General features: G+C 44.3%; 2 protein-coding genes across 5 annotated transcripts in view; one reads left to right on the top strand and one right to left on the bottom strand.

Annotated features, from left to right (window-relative positions):
* Positions 1 to 603: 603 nt before the first annotated feature.
* On the bottom strand, positions 604 to 16,166 carry DHFR (dihydrofolate reductase). Of its 2 annotated transcripts, none has more exons than XM_039566497.1 (6): positions 16,023 to 16,166; positions 15,532 to 15,581; positions 13,990 to 14,095; positions 12,924 to 13,050; positions 8,979 to 9,094; positions 604 to 7,362 (listed from the first exon to the last, which is right to left on the bottom strand). In XM_039566497.1, the coding sequence occupies exons 1-6, from the start codon at positions 16,106 to 16,108 to the stop codon at positions 7,275 to 7,277; spliced, it is 573 nt and encodes a 190-aa protein (XP_039422431.1). In that variant the 5' UTR covers positions 16,109 to 16,166; the 3' UTR covers positions 604 to 7,274. The 2 variants fall into 2 exon arrangements, with proteins under 2 accessions (XP_039422431.1, XP_039422432.1); XM_039566498.1 differs by having other exon boundaries at positions 16,106 to 16,149.
* Positions 16,167 to 16,216: 50 nt separating this feature from the next.
* The window catches only part of MSH3 (mutS homolog 3), an 89,669-nt gene continuing 87,090 nt past the window's right edge, over positions 16,217 to 18,795 (top strand). For all 3 annotated transcript variants that reach the window (XM_039566480.1, XM_039566481.1, XM_039566479.1), the window contains exons 1-2: positions 16,217 to 16,315; positions 18,530 to 18,653. In XM_039566480.1, coding sequence (XP_039422414.1) covers positions 16,220 to 16,315; positions 18,530 to 18,653 — 220 coding nt within the window. In that variant the 5' untranslated portion in view covers positions 16,217 to 16,219. The remainder of the gene's footprint in view (positions 16,316 to 18,529; positions 18,654 to 18,795) is intronic.

The following is an 18,795-nucleotide window of genomic DNA, read 5'->3' as shown; positions in this document are numbered from 1 at the left end:
ATTTCTGAGATCACAGAGTGGCCCCCGGTGGGTGATTCTTGATAAACTGTGCCCAAATATGGGCGGGCAGGCAGGCAGGAACGAAAAGCACGTACTTAGTTTTCTGGTTGCCAGTTGCTAGCCAGTTGCAGGAAGCCCAGCCCTGGACTGCAGGCCTGGAGCCCAGGAGCCTTGTTCTGGGAAGGTGGTCTCAGAGTGGAAACCCCTGGCTCGGCAGCTGGCAGTCGGAGCACACCTGAGGGCCTGTGGGGGTCTGAGTGGTATCAACCACAGAGGGGCCTTTCTGTGTCCTTGGGGACCCTGGGAATCAGCTGAGTTATCTGCTTCACTTTGTTTAGAGGAAAGTAAAAGAAAGAAAAGGAACGGAAATAGTTAAATTTGATCTGACATCCCCACCCCCTCCCCTGGTTTTGGATTTTGCTTCCCATGAGAAATTGTAAACACTCTATCATGTCTGTTTGGTACTGGCCAGCCTTGGCCTACACCAGCAAGATCTCATTCAAGGGAAGGAGGAGCCATGATTGCTTACATATGTAATTACCTGTATATTAATGCATTGCCATGTAAATTTTTGAGCATGATAAAATGCAACGTAAGTCATTCTAGTAATTCAGTTACTTTATTATGTATTAGTGCATAGAATTCTTTGAAAATGGTGAATAAATGGAAAAATATAGAAGTATAATTAACTTGGTTTAGTTGAATGACTAAAAAAAAGCCCCAAACCCTGAAACCATTTTTATCACATACTAATTTGGTAGCTTAAATACGTTCTAAACCATTAGGTACAGAGGCAGATGTTTACTGTACTAGCACTGTTTGCTGAGAGGAATGCAGTAATGTTGTAAACAACAGTGTTCTTAATAATACATCTCTTAAATGTAACAGGCACAGCTGCTTGCTTGTTCAAAATCTTGAAGGGGGATTATGGTCGTGATGTAGAGACATCGGTTGAGAGGTCTAAGAGAGAAGTGGAGTGCTATGTTTTGTGCTTCAAAAATAATGACCAAAACCAAACAGAAGGAATTAGGAGCCTATGAAGTGTCTCACAAAAACCCCCATACGCGCAGTGTAATATCCAGCGAAGTACCTTGTTATGTTATTGGTTTGTTTAGCCAGGCAATTTTGAGGCACACACGGCATTGCACAGTCCCTGCTAACAGGCTCTGTGCGGCCCCTCAGGCACGCCGGACGCGCTGTCTGGCATGACCCTCTTCCTTCAGTCACATCATGCCAGTGCCGAGGTATCTCCTGGTTTTTGTCACACATGTTTTAATTAGCTATTTATGACATGGAGCTTTCTGCCTGGAAAGATATTATCTCTGAAGTGTTTGGTGGTTTATTGCCAAGTACTTTGATTAAAAAACTGAGTGTGTGTGGGAATTGCACTTGTGACGCTTGCAGGAGTAATTGTGACTGGTGATGGAACCGGGGCTTCCTCAAACAGTTTTAGAGAATATATTGCAATAAATGTCTTGTTCCATGGGCACAAGTCTTTGCAATGCTGCAGAATTCAAGTGCTACCTTCCTCTGTGCTATAAATCAGCAGGCTCACGGGATAACACTTTTGCCAGTTCCCACAGTCTGTGAACATCCTTAGAGCTGATTCTTTCTCATACACACATTCATAAATTGTTGTTTAGATTACAGCAGAATGCTGGGTGTACTTCTATGTCCAGAGCAGTTTCTAAAAGAATCTGAATTATATACTAGGAAAAAACAGAGTGAATTGTGCAGAAAAAAGTTAAACTGGTCTGCAACAAAAGGAACAGAATTTACATGATTCCATCGGAAAGATAACCATAATTTCATGACAGACACTGAGAGTCAACACTGAAGAAATTGATTTTGACTGGCTGAAATAGCAATGCGCACAAACATACTCAGTGAGTAAAGAACTCCAGTCGAATGGGTTGCCTTTTACTGTGACAAACAACTGAACAGACATAAGAAGAAAAGGATTTAAAATTAATAAGAAAAAAAAAAGTTTTTCTAAACTTAGATATGTTAAATTAGTGAGGTTTTCCACCTAGGACTGCTGGTGGGACCAGACCTAAATTTTAACATTTTTGAGCAAAACCTAACAAGAGGCGGTATAGTGATTAAAAGTTCCTTCTTGCTCTTGTGAAAATGAAGCTCTTTTTTAAGCTGTTTTCACAAGAAATCATTTTCAGGAGCTTTTTCGGACATGTTCAATGAGCTACCGATACAGAACTAAAAAGACTAAAAGCTTCTAAAGTGCTCCTTAGTACAACTGAACAAGCATCAGTGCAATTCAGTGGCCCAATCCATTTTAAGTTATTGAGGTGGAACAGGGATCTCCAGTGAAGGGCTGGTAATCCATCCACTGGGACAGCTGTCCAAAACCAATGTGAGTGGTCTCAGCAGGGTTTTGTGTGGAAAGCTGCAGAGGAAGGATGAACATTAAAATGTTCTGTTTTCATGCACGTGTCCATCTCAAATCAATTACGCAATTTATAAATGATTTTATGGCTTCTGAATAATGGCTGCTTATTGAAAATATTCTGCTTGGGTATTAGGAACTTGTTAAACTGAACTCCTCAAGGAAGGAAAAGACATTGATTTAGGGCTCCATTGGTAAGGGTGGATCATCCATTTCCTGTCCTCTCAGGGTCTGTTTAGTCTCAGGTTGTATTTACTTCCCCCTCCCCCCCATCTTTTTTTTTTTTCCACAGCAGGCATCACTTAACAAAATATTTATTTTAATACCCACAGCTTTGCTAACTTAGGCAAATGTATGGCCCAATTTCAAGAAAAACACTTCACCACCAGTTATTCAGAAATAAGCACATACTTAAGAGACATCTCTGAAATACCTGCTTCTCTTGATCAGCCCAATTATCTGAATTTCTGTAAATTTTCCATCCAATGGGACAGCTGAAGAGATAAGGGACAGAATGGTGAGGGCTACAGCTCAAGGACTGAAGATGATATACAAATGCTGTAGCAACACCATTAAATTATCAAAAGAGCAAAACAAGATGTACGAGAAAAGATAATCTACTTTAACTGACCCCATTTAATTGGAATGAACAGGCAACTTCTGCAATGTAAGCTCTTGTCCAAGTCACTTGAAAAAAAGTCCTGAAAATGTAATCAGAATAGGACTCTGCTTGAGAGCTCACCTATTCTTTTTCCAACCATGTCAATTAATCTAACAAAAGGTTTCTTATATGAATTTTGCTTTGATGTTACAGAAAGGAGACAGAATGATTTGCACAGAACAGAGGGCAGAATAACCCAGGATCACCCCAGAGCCAGCTGAAAACAAGTGAAGACACAGGGAAAAGAGCAGGTTTCCCACATGCAGACCCAGAAGCAGAAGCTGTCCACTGAGGGAAGCAGAAGAGCACTGGCCCGGGCACAGCAACAGCACCTGGGGCACTGGATGCTCTGGTTTGGGATTCTCGCTCTCGAGTGTAGAGCAGGCGCCTCAGGATAGCAAGTCCAGCTGAAGATTTCTATGGAGCTGACAAACACAGTCACACAAATGCCCAAATCCTGAAAATCCCTCACTAATGACATTCTTTTTCACAGCATCTTACAGGTGCTAAACCCCGCACCACTCTCAAAGTGTTTTCTTAGTAATTATAGCTGCAGGGCAAACCAACACGATAAACCATGTATCCTTCTAAGAAACATCAATTTCCTCTTCTCAGCTCTCTTTCTCCACTTCCACTCTTCTGTTTCAGGACCTGGCTCTTCAGATTTTTCAGCCAGCCTTCCCTAGCTTGGCTGGCTTCATTCCTACAGCCCTCCAGGGCAAGCAGAGACAGCTAATGCACACCTGAATAACAAGGGAGGCATCTCCCAGTTTTGTACTTAACCAGACTTTCTCGCCTCATCTGTCACCTCTACTCACCCAATTTTCTGTCTCGATTAACAAACAATCCTTCCCTCAGCTTCTCCCCTCTCCAAGTCAGCTGCTGCCTCTGCCTGCTCCTACCTTCTTCTGTTAGCATAACTTTTTCACTACTCAGAGTAAGTTAGGGCTTAGGTTTGAGTCCTGAGCAAACTAGCTGCTGTCTGACGAAGACAAGCACCGTTTTCTGTTCCCCATTAAGATGCCATGTCAAGTGCTACCAGTGCTCCCCTCAGATAACCTGAATAAGATAATCATTGCAATTCTCCCCTTCCTGTTTTTCCCCTGCTCTTCTGTATAAATACTAATAGTATTTTATTTGCTAAATTAGCGAACTTATTTTTCAGAGTGTACCTTTCTTTTCCATGGATTGCTGTCCATGACAGAGATTTGTTGTTGGAATGTTCCCAGCTCTGACCTTGAATATACTGTGGCTCTAACACTACTGAAAACATCAGCTTTCTACTGCCAAATGGAAATCGCTGTCCACTGTCAGATAAGAGATAATGAGTAATAGAAAAGCAATAAAAGCATTTATGTTTGTTTTTCACGTTTTATCCAAACCCTCTGGTTTTATCTATCTTGTTAAATCTAGTATTATCCTTGAAAATTAAAATTTTAATATGTTTGGAACAGTTTGTTCCCAGGAAAGCATGAATGAGGGGGATTAAATTATACCTGTATAGACTTTTCTTGGTGATTGGTAATTACACTGTCACTCATGATGCTATTCATTGCACTTAGCTGCATGGAACTGGGTAAAAAACATGACATTTTCCCCTGTACTGGACATAATGAGAATCTATGGCTTTTCAAGGAATCATTCATCAATGAGGTACAGGAGTAAACAAAACATGGGGAAGACGCATTTGGAACACAGGTTTTTTTTTCTTCAAGCCACAGTATAAGAGACTTATTTTTACCCCGGGGAGGTTAACAGGTGCCAGGTAACCATCCTCACAAGACACCCGACAGCAAACAGTCTGCATGTGCTTGCTGAGCACACAGACTCACACCCTTCTGCCTACCCATCCTGGCACAGCAAGCCTTTAACCTTGGCGTGGTTAAAGAGTGGTGCTTGGGGTGTCTGTCATCAGGGTGAACATGATTTTGGATTCAGCTGCGCTGCAGTCAAATGCATCTTCCTAGTTCTCGACAGGGCTCTGTATACTGAAAAGATGTGGTACAAAAGGTGCTGTCCAAATGCAGTGCTTCTACTAAAAAACAAACCAAACAAAAGTGCATCTTTGTGGCAGAGAGCCATGCTGAAGGAACATCATTATGTTCTGAAAAGTTTCAAGTAGGAGACTCAGAAGTTCGCATTTCCACGAAACGTAAATTAACTTAATTTGTTGTTGTATCTGACAAAGGACATAGTTAAATCTGGAGAAGACTAAGTGTGTCCACGAAGAATCAAGAGTAACCACTTACGTTCTCAACAGGCTTTTGCATCCAAGTTAAAAGTTCTTTGAAACTAAAATGATTCTACAAAACATCTTGGCCTCAGTGAACCATATCTCTGTGCTTAGGCACAAATTTTCTAATGTATGTTTGCCTCAGCCAACATTGCATGAATTCTTTTCTCCCATTTTTAATAAATGTCAGTTGTCCTAAACACAGTATTTTGCAAAGTGTCAGAGCTTTCAACACTGACCTATAACAGGTATGTTTTAAACACTTTCGGGAGGTTATTCTCTTGCCAGGGTCACTGTGACTTGTATTTAAAAAAAAAAACATGACATCTCCCTGGTAACAGTCTCTTTCCTCCCCTTCAACAATGTGCTGTCAATTTAAAACTCTGGAGACTTCTTGCTGCATTAATGTAAGCATAAACTTGTTTTTATCGATTGATGTAGCATCAGCACACATGGAACAAGAAGATCAATACAGGGAAGTGCTTACAGTTTCAAAGGAAACACAGAAAACTGAGACAACTTAGAGCAGGTGTTGCAAAAAATATGTTTTTTATCAGCTACTGTTATACGACAGTGCCATGGAAAATTCAAGGGGTGCGCATAGCTGATATTGTAAGGGACCATCAATGCAAATTATTATACTAGTTTAATATATTTAGTATTTTTATATTTAACTATATTTGATAAAGGTGAAACAGGACTACTCCACTATTGCTTATAATCCATATTTGTCAGATAGATTATTCAAAATCACACTGACAAATGAACTGCATCTTTACTGATAATGCTTGGCGGGAACACAGGAACACAGACTTTAAGAAATCAATGTGTATTTTCTTCTACTTTGAAGTGGCTGCGGTCAAACTGACACAGTGACTTTTTTATGAGAGCAGCAAAGCTTTCACACAGCTGTGAAGCTAGGGAAATATTACAGCTTCTTTACCAGATTGAGCTGGGTTTGTGAGGCCAGGTTTGGGGAGCAGGGGGGCTACAGGGGTGGCTTCTGTGAGAAGCTGCTGGAAGCTTCCCTCATGTCCCATGGGGCCAGTGCCACCGGCTCCAGGACAGAGGCACTGCTGGCCAAGGCTGTGTGCCACTTCAGTGGCAGCAGCACCCTTGGGATAACAGAGTTAAGAAGGTGGGGAAAACCCTGTGGGGAACAACAGCGGTGGCAAGAGGAGCTGGAAGAGGAGAGGAGAAAAGCCCTGCAGCCCCAGGCCAGACGGGAGCAGAGCGAGTGCTCCAGGGAGCACAGATTCCCCTGCAGCCCACTGGGGGAGCACACATGGGAGCAGGAGATGCAGGAAGGAGGCTGTGATCCCGTGGGGAGCCTGTGCTGGAGCAGGCTGCTGGCAGGACCTGTGGCCCTATGGGGACAGGAGCCCACCTGGAGCAGGTTCTGTAGCAGGACTGGTGATCCTGCAGGGACCCGCCCTGCAATGACAGGTCCCGGATCAGTGCATCCCTCCCTCCACTGCTGTGTGAGGCTTCCAGACTCCCCTTCTCCTGCTGGGCTTCCTTACCTTTACCTCTACACCAATAACATTTTAAAGGCTGTTATAAATGTACACAACATCCCAGTCAAACTTGGGAGGATGGATGCTTTCTCAGTGCTGGACGTTTTGAACAAGGAGATAGATACAAAAACCCTTTGTTTCAGTAGAAAAGCCCTGACAAAGTCTAATGCCTTTCATCACCCATGGAATTGTCAGGGATGCTGCCATGGATTGTAAGATCAATGCAAGGTGTCATGTAACCTTTGTTGTGCAACTGCTCAGATCTACCTCCTTCACACTGCACATCCCCTTCTTCAGGGTGTACCTTCAGAATGTGGAGTGTGGTTTTTGGAACCATTCACTTCTGAGGTATTTTACCATCAGGCATGATTTTCTTCAAAAATTTAATGTATCTTTACACTCAGTAAAACTCCATGATTTAAAATACCTGCCCTTACATGGAAGTACAAAATGCCTCACTTATTGTGCCACGACAGCTTTTTCATACACTTCGAACTTGTACTGGATCCCATTCTCTTCTTGGATATCAGCAGGGACACCTGGGTACCTAGGGAGAGAGGAGAAGAAAAAGCAAAAGCCAGCAAGTAGGTAAGAATATCATTATGATTCACCTGTAATTTATCCAATCAAGTAGAAAAGCAAGTTGTTCGGAAAAACAAATGAAAACACAGTCTTTAGAACAGGTACACAGTTTTTAGGAATCATATTAACTACTATCCACGATTTATATGCACACCTTTTATATCAAGAAAGCATACTCTTAACACAAAACAACCACCCCATTTTTGGCTTAATAAAGAAATACCCAACATTTTTATTAAAGCCTCCAATATGTTATTCAAAATGTCTGCCAAGGAAGAAGAGATTTTGGAACACTTTGGTTTCTATTCTTGCCTTCCTTTTCCTAAGTTGGTTTAGAGGAAATGCTAAGGACAAGGTTTTTTACAAGTCTGCAGATTACTAAAGCAGGTGACTGCTACCATAGAAAGAGTTCCACTATCTTCCAGGTTTTCTAAACCACTTCTTATTAATAGATGCTTTCAAAAATCTTTTCATCTCCCCATGAAAGAACAAGGATTTTGTATGAGTAATACCGACTTTGAGGGAGAGATAAATTTGAAATTTATTTGGTAAGGTTTGGCATCATCAGTTTCCACTTTAGTGAGGAAATTACCTGTTATTTTACAAATCATGTTCTAATGCCAATGTTCATTTCAGTACATTGGCCAAAAACAACATATACCTGAGGAACAGCTGAGAGACTGAGGGAGCTTTGGGTCAGCTCTCAGGACACTCAAATGCGCACAGAGTAGTTCAGAATATACTGGAGTTGGAGAAGGTGACTCATCCTCCCCACCCACCTTGCCTGTCCTGCAACCCTCTTCCCTGCCCCTGCCTATCCTCCCCCAGAGCTGTGCTAATCCATTCCTGTGACCTTGGCAGAGTTTGGCTCCTCATACTTTCTATTTCTTCCATTGCTGGTCTGTAACCAGCTGAGAGCCAAAACAGGAGCAGCAGGAACAGGAACAGGAACAGGTGGTCTGGTCCTCCCTGGTCCTTGAGGCAGGTGTCTGAATTTCTGCTGCCTCCTTAGTGCCTGTTAGATGTAATCTTGTTGGAGAGGATATAAAAGCACAACTGAAATATAACACGGATAATACAGAAGAAACCACAGTGAATGGCAGAAACTGTAAGTTTTTGTACACCTTTTACTACTATGTTTGTTAGGAAGGAGTAATTTTCTCAAGAGAAAAGGATAACCTTAGGAAGCTCAGGCCTTCTCCAGCCAAACCCATTTAATTTACCTTTGGCAATTAATCAAAGACATTTAGAGGCCAAATACTATTTACTAGCAACATACTGAGAGTTACAAAGCTTAGTAAATATTTGAGTAATTCTAAACCAGGAAACAATAAGAAAAAGCTACTTTTGAAGCAAACTGACATAGGCAATTCTTTACTGTAAAGATTACAGGAAAGTTGAAGAACACAGCAAGTTCCAAGAAAATCTGTGCAGAGTGTGGTGCCATTCCAGGTTGTAGGTAAGGTATGATTCTGGGGAAAAATTCACCTCTAACTCAAACCAACACAGCCTTAATAGAACACTTAAACATTCAAAGTAGATTATTCTGAAGACAAGCCTGGTATGCATTATGGTACTTACTCTGTTAGAAGCTTGTAGTCTTTACGGTCAATTTCTGGAAAAAATGTGTCGCTTTCAAATTCTTTCAAGATTCTTGTCACAAACAATCGATGATGAATTGGCTTCTCCATTGCTGCCTTTAGAAACAACACAAACTCAGTCACAATTTTATGTATCACAGGCTTTTAGCAAAGCTGTGAAAATTATACTCTGAATCCCCTCTTTTGGACTCCACTGAAGAGCACTTTCTAAAGGGATAATTTCGCCCTGTGTCAGTTCCACCTGGTAAGTGGCAGCAATACCTATTCTCAGAGCCTGGGGTATCTGACAGAAGTTAACAACAAAATTTGAATAGCCCTGTGAGAAGAAAGGAACAATAGGCCCAGTCGCAACAAGCAATTTCTGAATCACATCTCTTTGAGAGGCAGGAAGGTTTAGGCAGTGGGAGATGCCCACACCTCAAGGTAATTTGTTCTGAAGTTTTATTAATATCACTGCTAGGGATTTGTGCTGTATTTTTTGGAATTCCAGAGATCAAGTTACCCCTTAGTTGAACTTCAAAGTCGGATCTCTGGATTGTGGCAAAATAGTAACACATGCTGAAAGTTTTTACATTTCCAAGCTCCTTGGATGAAAATGTTCCAAGATAACACTTGTTAGGTGAGTTTTTCACTAACAAATTCAGGAGTTAAGAATATACATTTTGTCTTGAGATCGAAATAAGGCAACTCTTCCAGATGTGGGCATTAAAATAACCCATGAAAAGCTATACTGGGGTTGGTTACAATATATTTTTGAAAAGCTTGCAGCTGTTCCTCCCTTTCCCTTAAACCGACAAGGAGCAATGCTCTTTGTGGAAGGTGACTCACCATGCAGCAGGGCTATTAGGTACTATTTCAACAAGCACAGGAACCAAGTAATAACAAATGGAATCCAGTAAAATTAATTGTTACTACTGCTGAGAGGTTAATTTCTAGAAAAGCAGCTTTACTAGAGACCAGTTAAAAATGAAAGGGTAATACACAGCACACAAGCATCCAACTGCACCAAACTGGTGTCCATCCAGTTTGTACTAGTGTTTCTCTTTAAGGGCAGAGAGGTAAGAAGAGTCACACTTGCAAAATGACAGAAGAATAATAATCTGCTTCACAAATAAAAACATGTTGTGTTCTGTAAACAGAGGCACTTCTGCTTTGTAGGAGAAGAATAAATCAACTGCTATCCAACTCTGCAGGAATTCAGCTTCATCAAGAACTCTCTATTACCACAACAAGCCAGGGAAGAGCACAGGGAGGGACTGACCACAGGTGTTGCAAAGAAGGCTGAATTTAACCCAAAGGAGACCAGATGGTGACCTCTGTTCTAGGTAAATGGTTTAATTAGCTGAATGAACCAACCGTGTCACTGTCCCCACCTTCATAAAAGAAGTGCAAATGCTTCCTCAGTTTGCCAGACCAGCTCTGGAGCCTGTGTGTCAAAAGGCTCCACAGGACAAAATACTGCCATCTCAAATAATGATGTGGGCCCTGGAGGTGTTGTCTGGCAATGGCAAAGCTGCTGCTGTAGCTTCTGACAAATGCCCTCAGTTGTGCACCCTCACATCCAGTACCACTCTGGATCTGCTTCCTATTCCCTAGGACCCCAAAGGGATGTCACCAAACTGAGCTCGCTGTGCCAAGGGCCACAGACCAACCTGGGCAGAGCAGCTGCAGTGCTGCCCCGAGAATCCCCACGTGTTCCTGCTCCTCCTTTGACACCCACAGCAGCCCAGCCGGCTGTCAGAGCAGCCCCACCTAAGTGCCACGGGTGCCTGTGGTTCCATTTTGTAGTGATCCTGACAGAAAATCACTGTGCCTTGAGGAGTTAGCAACCCACAGAACTAATCTGCACAGACCATGTTCCCTGCCCACAGTCTGACTGGGTCAGACAGAAAACCATCACAGAGAAGTTGGAGGCAAATCCCACTGGGAACCTGCAAATCTGCCACCTGCAAGTGCTTGCCTTGATCTAAAGGGGCAGCAAGAGGCTCTCATGTGAACATCCTTTCAGTTTGACAGTAGAAAGTATAAACAGACTTGGTTTTCTGTAAGACAGTCCTGTAACAGCTTGAATGATCAAAATGGGGTAGCCCTTTCTATAGGCAAGCACAGGCCTGTATTAATGAACAAAATCAGTTCTCAACCTTTGAGCTACACAAACTAGTGAGATCAAAATAATGCTTTAAAACCAAATACTTACAACTACTGAATAAAATTATTCACTTCAATTTCCAATTGCTATTTTACTTCCCACATATTTCTACATAGTATAATAGAAATAGTCCTGTAAAATCCTTTGTGCATCTTTAATACACGCACTAAAAATATTACTTGCAGTTTTGGTAGAGGTGTATGGCCCCATCAAACCCTTTCAGTTAACATCACAAAGGTTAACATCACGAAGTTTGAGTGCAGGAATCTGTATAAAACTGTCAGATTTCTCTCTAATGTAATTAAGCTTAGATGCCTGAAAGAGGGGAAAGAGCTGAAATTTTAGAACCACAAAACAGTTTGGGTTGGGCAGAACCTTAAAGCTCATCTTTGTCCCATGGGCAGGGACACCTCCCACTGTCCCAGGCTGCTCCAAGCCTCAGTGTCCAGCCTGGCCTTGGGCACTGCCAGGGATCCAGGGGCAGCCCCAGCTGCTCTGGGCACCCTGTGCCAGGGCCTGCCCACCCTCCCAGGGAACAATTCCTGCCCAATCTCCCATCCAGCCCTGCCCCCTGGCACTGGGAAGCCATTCCCCCTTGTCCTGGCACTCCAGGCCCTTGCCCAAAGCCCCTCTCCAGCTCTCCTGGAACCCCTTTGGGCACTGAAAGGGCCTCTGATGTCTCCTGGAGCCTTCCCTTCTCCAGACTGGACATTCCCAGCTCTCTCAATGCTTTTCCACGTCCAGGGTAACCAGGTCTCTCACTCCCTTGTACTGATCAGCTCAAATAGTACATCCGAAATTGCTCTTGATCAAAACTGCCAATTTATAATCTGAGTATTGGTGAGTAATGGTCTAAAAATGGCATTCTTTTATACCAATAATACCAGCCAGAGGCTGGAAAAGTAGTTAAAGTAGAAGCCTCCAAGACAGGTACTCTTGGAAGAAGCAGCAGAAGCAATAGCTCTTTACAGCTGAGCCCATGGCTGTGGCAGGGAATGGGCAAGAAGCACCACAAAAATGCATTTTCCTGCCCCATACAACAAGGCACAGTATCAGCCCTAATCTTCCACCAGGTGCACTATGGCACTGTCACCACACATCTAATGTCTGAGTGCCAAACAACAACTGGAGTGTATCTCCCAGCATGCTTGTAATGACTAAAGGACAGCAGCACTGTTTCTTTTATGTTAAAAAGAATTTGCTTTACAATTCTTGACCCAGGGAGTGGGAGCAGTAGGAACACTGCTAGATGGGAAAGCAGAGTGAGTGTGACCTTCTGTTGTATGATTATCTCCTATTACTGATGACACTGTGACCTGTCAGCTCTCTCTAATTCCTATTTTCTTCCCCATTTACATGTATAAAGTGTCATACTCTGGCTAAAAATGCTGGAGCACTTTTCCTTTTTTTTTTTTCACATCCTTTGCAGGGTCAGTCAGCAATCTCAGTAAAATAAACATAACAACATGGGCTCAGTAAAATAAACATAACAATATGGGCTTTGCCTGAAAAACCTAGCAATTTAGGTATTTAAGAAGAGCTCTCAAAAGTACAACAACTGTGTGACACTGGCCCATTGGCAAGAGCAATGTTCAGTTTCTGGATGGGTATTCTGAACTTGAGAGATGAGATCTTACTCTTTGAGACTTGTTCTGTTGCAATCACTGCAGTTTGCTGGCCACATAAAGGGAAAACACTTCCTAAAGCAGCAGTAATAGGAACTTCATCCTCATCCCATCACAGAAAATGAGTAATTTAGGAGGAGGTTAAATGTACCTTGTACACTGAAGTGCCTCCCACAATCCAAACCATGTCTACTTTACTTTTTAACTCTGGTGAATCCAAAAGAGCTAAAGCATCATCCAGGCTTTTGGAAAGATAATGTGCTCCTTTCGGGGTTTCCCTAGAAAAAGCAAAGTTCTATTACTAAGGAAATAAAGGACAATTCATCATGATCATCAATACAAACGAGATACAAAATGTGAATTGCTGAATTAACAAATAACTAAATGTTTCATGTTGGTTAATTATTTTGAAGTGTCTTTTACTGACATATTATGTTAGAAGTCTCATCTGACTGCAGGATTGTTCAACAGATCACAGCTGAACCATAACTTAGGAGGCATTATAGCTTAAAAATCTGAATTTTTTTAACATGTTTTTGAAGAAGTATAACTGAGGAATTTACGTAACTATAATGTAAATACATAATCTATAAAGTAAACTTAGATTATTAAATACAGATCATCAAGAAATTAAATGTAAATTTTGACTTGAATTCTGGAATGTTAAAAAAAAGCATTTTCCTTAAAATAAAACCAGTTGAAAAGCCAATATTCCCTCTCCACCCACATACTCAGCTGCAAATCCACCAACAGCCTCCAAAGCAATAAACCACAACAAGTGGACATTTGTATTTAAAAATATTTGTGTGACTGTGGGTGATGCATTCAAGAACAGAGGTCTGAAAAAGGACAGTTCATTCACAAATCCTAATAAAAATAAACTTCAAAAAATGGATTCAGGGCCACCAATCTAAGCAGGAACTAGAGAAATACAGTTAAATACATGAGTCAGAAACACTATTGAAAATTGTCAAATGGTTTGTGAGTAGAGCTAGAAGTAGCACTCATGATGCAAAGTAATGACAATTACCTTGTGAATGAATTTTAAAAAATTAAAAATTAAGAGTAAAGTATAACACTCAGAACCAACAGCAGAAATGCTTTCTAACCAGGTATCAAAAATGCTACATTTGGAACTACTGCATGTTGTAACGCTACTGACATTTTTTGGTGCAGGTTTTTATTTGTTTCACAGGGCCCTTATTTACCATACTTACTTGAGCTCCCTGCTGAGCACAATATTAATTCTGTCTTTTAAAGGACGGTTCTTCTCAGGAATGGAGAACCACGTTTTTTTCCCCATTATCAGTGCATTCTGTTTACCTGAGCAAGAGAGAATTGATTTGAATTGTTTAGAGACACCGATGAGCTTCCCCTCCCTTCCAAGCCCCTCTTCAGCAGCTGACAAAAGCACAAGCTCAGGCCCCAGTTCTCAGATGAGCCACAGGCAGAGAGGAGCGTGTCTGTGGGCTCAAAGCCTGGTCAGGCAATTGACACTGGAACAGTCCCACACAGATTCATAAACTCACAATAATTTCTAGGAGAAGAACCAGTCAAATTTAATCCAAAGCCGAAGTGCTACAGGTGTTCAATCATATAACATTAACCCATAAATCTAATTACTGACCAAACCCAAGCATTCATAACCTGATTACCTCTTACATGCAACACTGCTAAGGAAAGGAATGTTTCTCTTTATGAGGAGATGGAGTTATCAGAGAAATAAACACAATGCCAGCATGGTCACTCTTTCCACGTAGTTTCCAGGCTGAGAGACAACAGAGGCAATGCTGACATCCCTGATGTGAACATTTATGGCAGCATAATCCATTCAGAAGTGGTTATGAAGCAGTTTACCTGCCTAGCATCCAAGATCACAGCCTGTCAAAAGATCTGCAGGCAGGATGGAGCAAAATGTTTCTTTTAAATTGCATTTCAAGTATCTTTTTTCTTGATCACAGGTTATTTGTGCAAGGTAAGATGCAACTTGCAGACATCTAAAAAGACTTAAAACTGTCAATTGTGTTCTGTCCTTTTTTTATACATATAAGGTTACAAAGGGCTGAATCAGGTCTCCAAAACATAAGTAAAGTCCTTCGCTTAGGAGTGTTTCAAAATGAGATTAGACATTCTTGTGCATTATGGAACAGACCTTCAAATCAGAAAATTGAGTAAGTCTCCTAATCAAAACAAGGGAATGTATCAAACTAACCAGAAGTGAGTTTTTACCAAACAAGTGAGTTTTAACAGCCTAAAAACACCGCTACACGAACCATGAAAGAGTGACTCTGTTGACAAACGACTGCAGTATTTCGGCTCTGTGCTATCAACATGGTTTGGATTTTCTGGTGCATGGGGATGGCTCAGCACTCAGGAAACTCAGCAAAATTACTGCCGCAAGGGTCAGAGGGGTGGATCGAATGGCCAAGGTTGAGCTACAGCAAACAAGTTAGATAAGCTAATCCAGGCTGAAAAAAACAAACCACACCGCTAATTAAGCAGCTTGTGAAAACCTTCCCATTTTTAACTTGAAGTTTCATGTAAAGATATGTTAGGTAAACTTTTGATGACGTTTTCTACTCTTCTGGTGAAAGGAAGATTTGAAAATTGTTTCCTAACAGATCACCTGCATCTCCTCTGAAATATGTGATTAATCATCTTTCCTCATCTACCCCGAACGATTACAGAGGGCTGAAATACTGGTGAGGCTGTGTGCAGGAAGAGGGCCGAGGCAGGGAAACGCAGAGTCCCACAGTTACCTTCCACGCGGGATGTGCTCGTCATTCTCTGGAAGTACTTGTACTCATTCCTGCCGGGGAAGCACGAAATGCGTTACAACGTGTCTTAAGAATAAGTTCTCTCATTTCTAATGCTTTTTGCAAATTCTCTAATTGCAACAAAAAAACCCCCACTCATGAGGGGAGTGTTGCGGGAGCGCGGGGACTGGCGGTTGGGCGGGGCCTGGGCCGGTGCCGTGGCCGAGGCGGGACCTTTGGCCCCGCTGTGCTCGCATGAGCGATAACCTGCGCGATACCCCGCGGCCGTGCCACGAGAGAGAACCCACCCCAAACCCCACAGCCCCAGTCCCGCCACGCCGCCGCCTTCCCGCCTCACACAGCATCCCCCTCAGGCACTACAGCTCCCAGCGCGCCCCGCGCGGCCCCGCCAAGCCCGCCTGCTGCCGCGCGGCGCGGGGCACGCTGGGGGCTGTAGTGCGGGCGGGGGGCGCGGCGGCGCCGGGCCGCGGTACCTGAGCGGCGGCCAGGGCAGCCGCCCGTCCTTGCCGATGCCCATGTTCTGGCTCACGGCCACGATGGAGTTGAGCGAACGCACCATGGCCGCTCCGCGCCCTCCGCTCCGCTCCGCGCCGGGGCCGGGGCGGGGCGGGTCGGGGCGGGCCGAGCGGGCGCATCCGGCGGGGGCGGTACGGCGGCGCGGGGCCTGGCCATGCCGCGGGGCCGGCGGGGCGGCGCGGGCGGGCAGCAGCCGGTGCTGAGCAGGTTCTTCGGAGCGGCGGCGAGCGGCGGCGAGCCCCGCAACACGGTGCGAGCGGGGCGGGGCGGGGCGGGCACGGCCCGCCATCCCGGTATCCCTGTCCGGGACACGGGCACGGCGGGACACGGCCTCAGCGCCGCCGCAGCCCGGGCTGCGGGGTCCCGGCTGTAGCATCTCTGTGACGCAGGGCACTGGTACCGAGCACTCGGGGAGCAGCCTGGCAGGAAAGGCACTGAGCTGCTGGTCAGGGTCCAGTGGAGGCCAGAGAGGTGATCTGGAGTCTGGAGCAGCTCTGTGATGAGCAGAGACTGCGGGAGCTGGGCCTGGCCAGGCCGGAGAAGGGAAGGCTGAGAGGGGATCCCATCAATCCATACAAACACCTCCGAGGGTGCCAGAGGATGGTGCCAGGCTCTGTTCCGTGCTGCCAGGGACAGGATGGGGAGCAGTGGCCATAAAATAAACCACACCGAGTTCCAGCCCAGCAGGAGGAAGAGCTTCTGTCCATGGAGGGGCAGAGGCCTGGAACAGCTGCCCAGGGAGGGCCTGGAGTGTCCCTCTCTGGAGACATCCCAAGGCCAGCTGGACACGTTCCTGTGCCACTGCTCCAGGGGACCCTGCCTGGGGCTGGGCAGGGGCTTGGGCTGGGTGAGCTCCAGAGGTGCCTTCCAACCCCAGGTGTGCTGGGATTCTGTGATACAGGATGGTCCTGTTTTGGAGGAGCTGGAGCTTGGCACGGGTTTGGTGAGCTGGGTGAGGCCAGGGTATTGGTCTGTGTCATTGGGGCTTCACTCCAGTGTTCGACCCCTGGCACACGATATGCCTCCTAGTTTTGCAAAATGTGGAATATATTGAGGTTATCATAAGTCAGGATGTTCTTAGAGGTTTGATCTTTGTGTACTTTGAAGCCTGATCAGCACGAGGTGAGACCTGATCAGTGGGACAGGCAACAACTCCATCCCTTAGTCAAGGATGGCCTGGAATTAGCAAGTTTTGAGGATGTAGGTCAGGATGGTGGTGTATGTCCAGGTATGCATTGCAAACTTGTCAAAATACTCAGGGTCCGCATCTCCTGCAGCTGAACCCTGTTCATGACAGTATCAAACCTCACGCCTGCAGCTCAGAAAGACCCGGCCCAGGCGCAGGCGCTGCCCCTGAGCAGGTGCAGAGGGTGGCTGGGGTCACAGAACCTGTATGGCAGCTCCTAATCAATGCTAATGGGGGGGCAGTGCTTGAGAAGTTACCGGCTCTGGATTATTTCTGTGGTAAATAATGTCAGGGAAAGGGCGGTGGGGAGAGCTGGGGCTGTGGAACACACCGAGCACCCAGGGCTGGCCAGCGCTGATGTAACGCCCAGTGTCTCTCTCCCGCGTGGCACCGTTGGCTTGTGGCACACTGAGGAATGAATCCCATTTCTTGGGCAGCTCTGGCATACAGTGAGCTGAGCTCCTGGCCCAGGGGCTGGAGCTCGGGTGACTCCAGGTCCGAGTGCTGTTAGGTGCAATGATCCAGGTCCTCCCTGTGTCACCACTGGGAGAAAGTGGCTGTGTCTCTGCTGTTGGATTTCGTTCTGAGTTTATATTTTCCAGTCTCCCTGTAGTTAGTGTTTCCAGACTCTTCTGGCCCTGGAAGCGCATTTGCTTTTTCCACCTGTGACTCAAGTCAGCTATCTTGGTTACCTTTGGTCCAAATATATTTTGAAAGGTGTGATTACGGTTTTCTGTCCTTGTAGAAAAAACTTTATCATTAGTGTTAATCTGGTGGTATTTAACAGTGGACTTGAAAACTGGTACTCTTGTGGGCTGTGCTTATGTGGAGGTTTTGGGCTTAGTTGGTGAGGCTGGAGTTCCTGTTTAGTTCTAAGGAAATTGAAATTCCCTGGTTAAACCATCAGAGGTTACCATATGAAATGTGGCTGCAAGCTGCTGAAAGAACCCGTTGTGTGCTTTTGAGCAAGGTGTTGATGTTTTGTTGGAGTTATAAGTTACTTCTTCATATTTAGTCAAGCTTCTTGCAATAGATCAATGGTGATACAGCAAAATTGATGAATTTTCTGTTTACACAGTGTTCCGAGTGTATATTTCAAAAGACATCGAAGGAGCAGAATGCTCCAAGCCCCTCCAACCTGGCTTTGAACAATTCCAGGGATGGGAGGTTGGATTATTTTGCATTAACTCTTCATGAAGTTGCTGGTTGCATTATTCTCTTTCAGAGGACAGCAAACAGAAAAGGTAACTGAACTTACTAGTTTAATTTACGTTTCAGGCTTCTGAATTTGGCACAAAAAGGAGCACATCTACCAAAAGCAATGAACCCTGTGAAAAGAAGATCAAGGCACGACAGATTACTCTGGAAGAGATCTGTAACCCACTCCAGACTCAGGTTAAAAGTGAGTGGACTGTAAGCAAACCTTCAAGCATTGACAGGCAGTAAATAAAGTTCTTCATAAATTTTGGAAAGTGTTTTGGCAGTGACTTCAAGATGCATCTCTTGGGTGTAAGATACGTCTTTGAAGAGCCATGATGAGCACC

The sequence above is a fragment of the Corvus cornix genome, chromosome Z (assembly GCF_000738735.6).
Source record: "Corvus cornix cornix isolate S_Up_H32 chromosome Z, ASM73873v5, whole genome shotgun sequence".
NCBI classification, from domain to species: Eukaryota; Metazoa; Chordata; class Aves; order Passeriformes; family Corvidae; genus Corvus; species Corvus cornix.
The sequence above is the reverse complement of the archived record's forward strand: the minus strand, read 5'-3'. Positions and strand labels throughout refer to the sequence as shown.

Excerpts from the sequence above, each read along its gene's own strand:
- DHFR (XM_039566497.1), bottom strand. The coding sequence starts at position 16,108 with ATGGTGCGTTCGCTCAACTCCATCGTGGCCGTGAGCCAGAACATGGGC. Across the intron at positions 15,582-16,022 it reads CTGCCCTGGCCGCCGCTCAG|GAATGAGTACAAGTACTTCC; the intron begins GTACCGCGGCCC and ends CTTCCCCGGCAG. Across the intron at positions 7,363-8,978 it reads GACTACAAGCTTCTAACAGA|GTACCCAGGTGTCCCTGCTG; the intron begins GTAAGTACCATA and ends CTCTCTCCCTAG.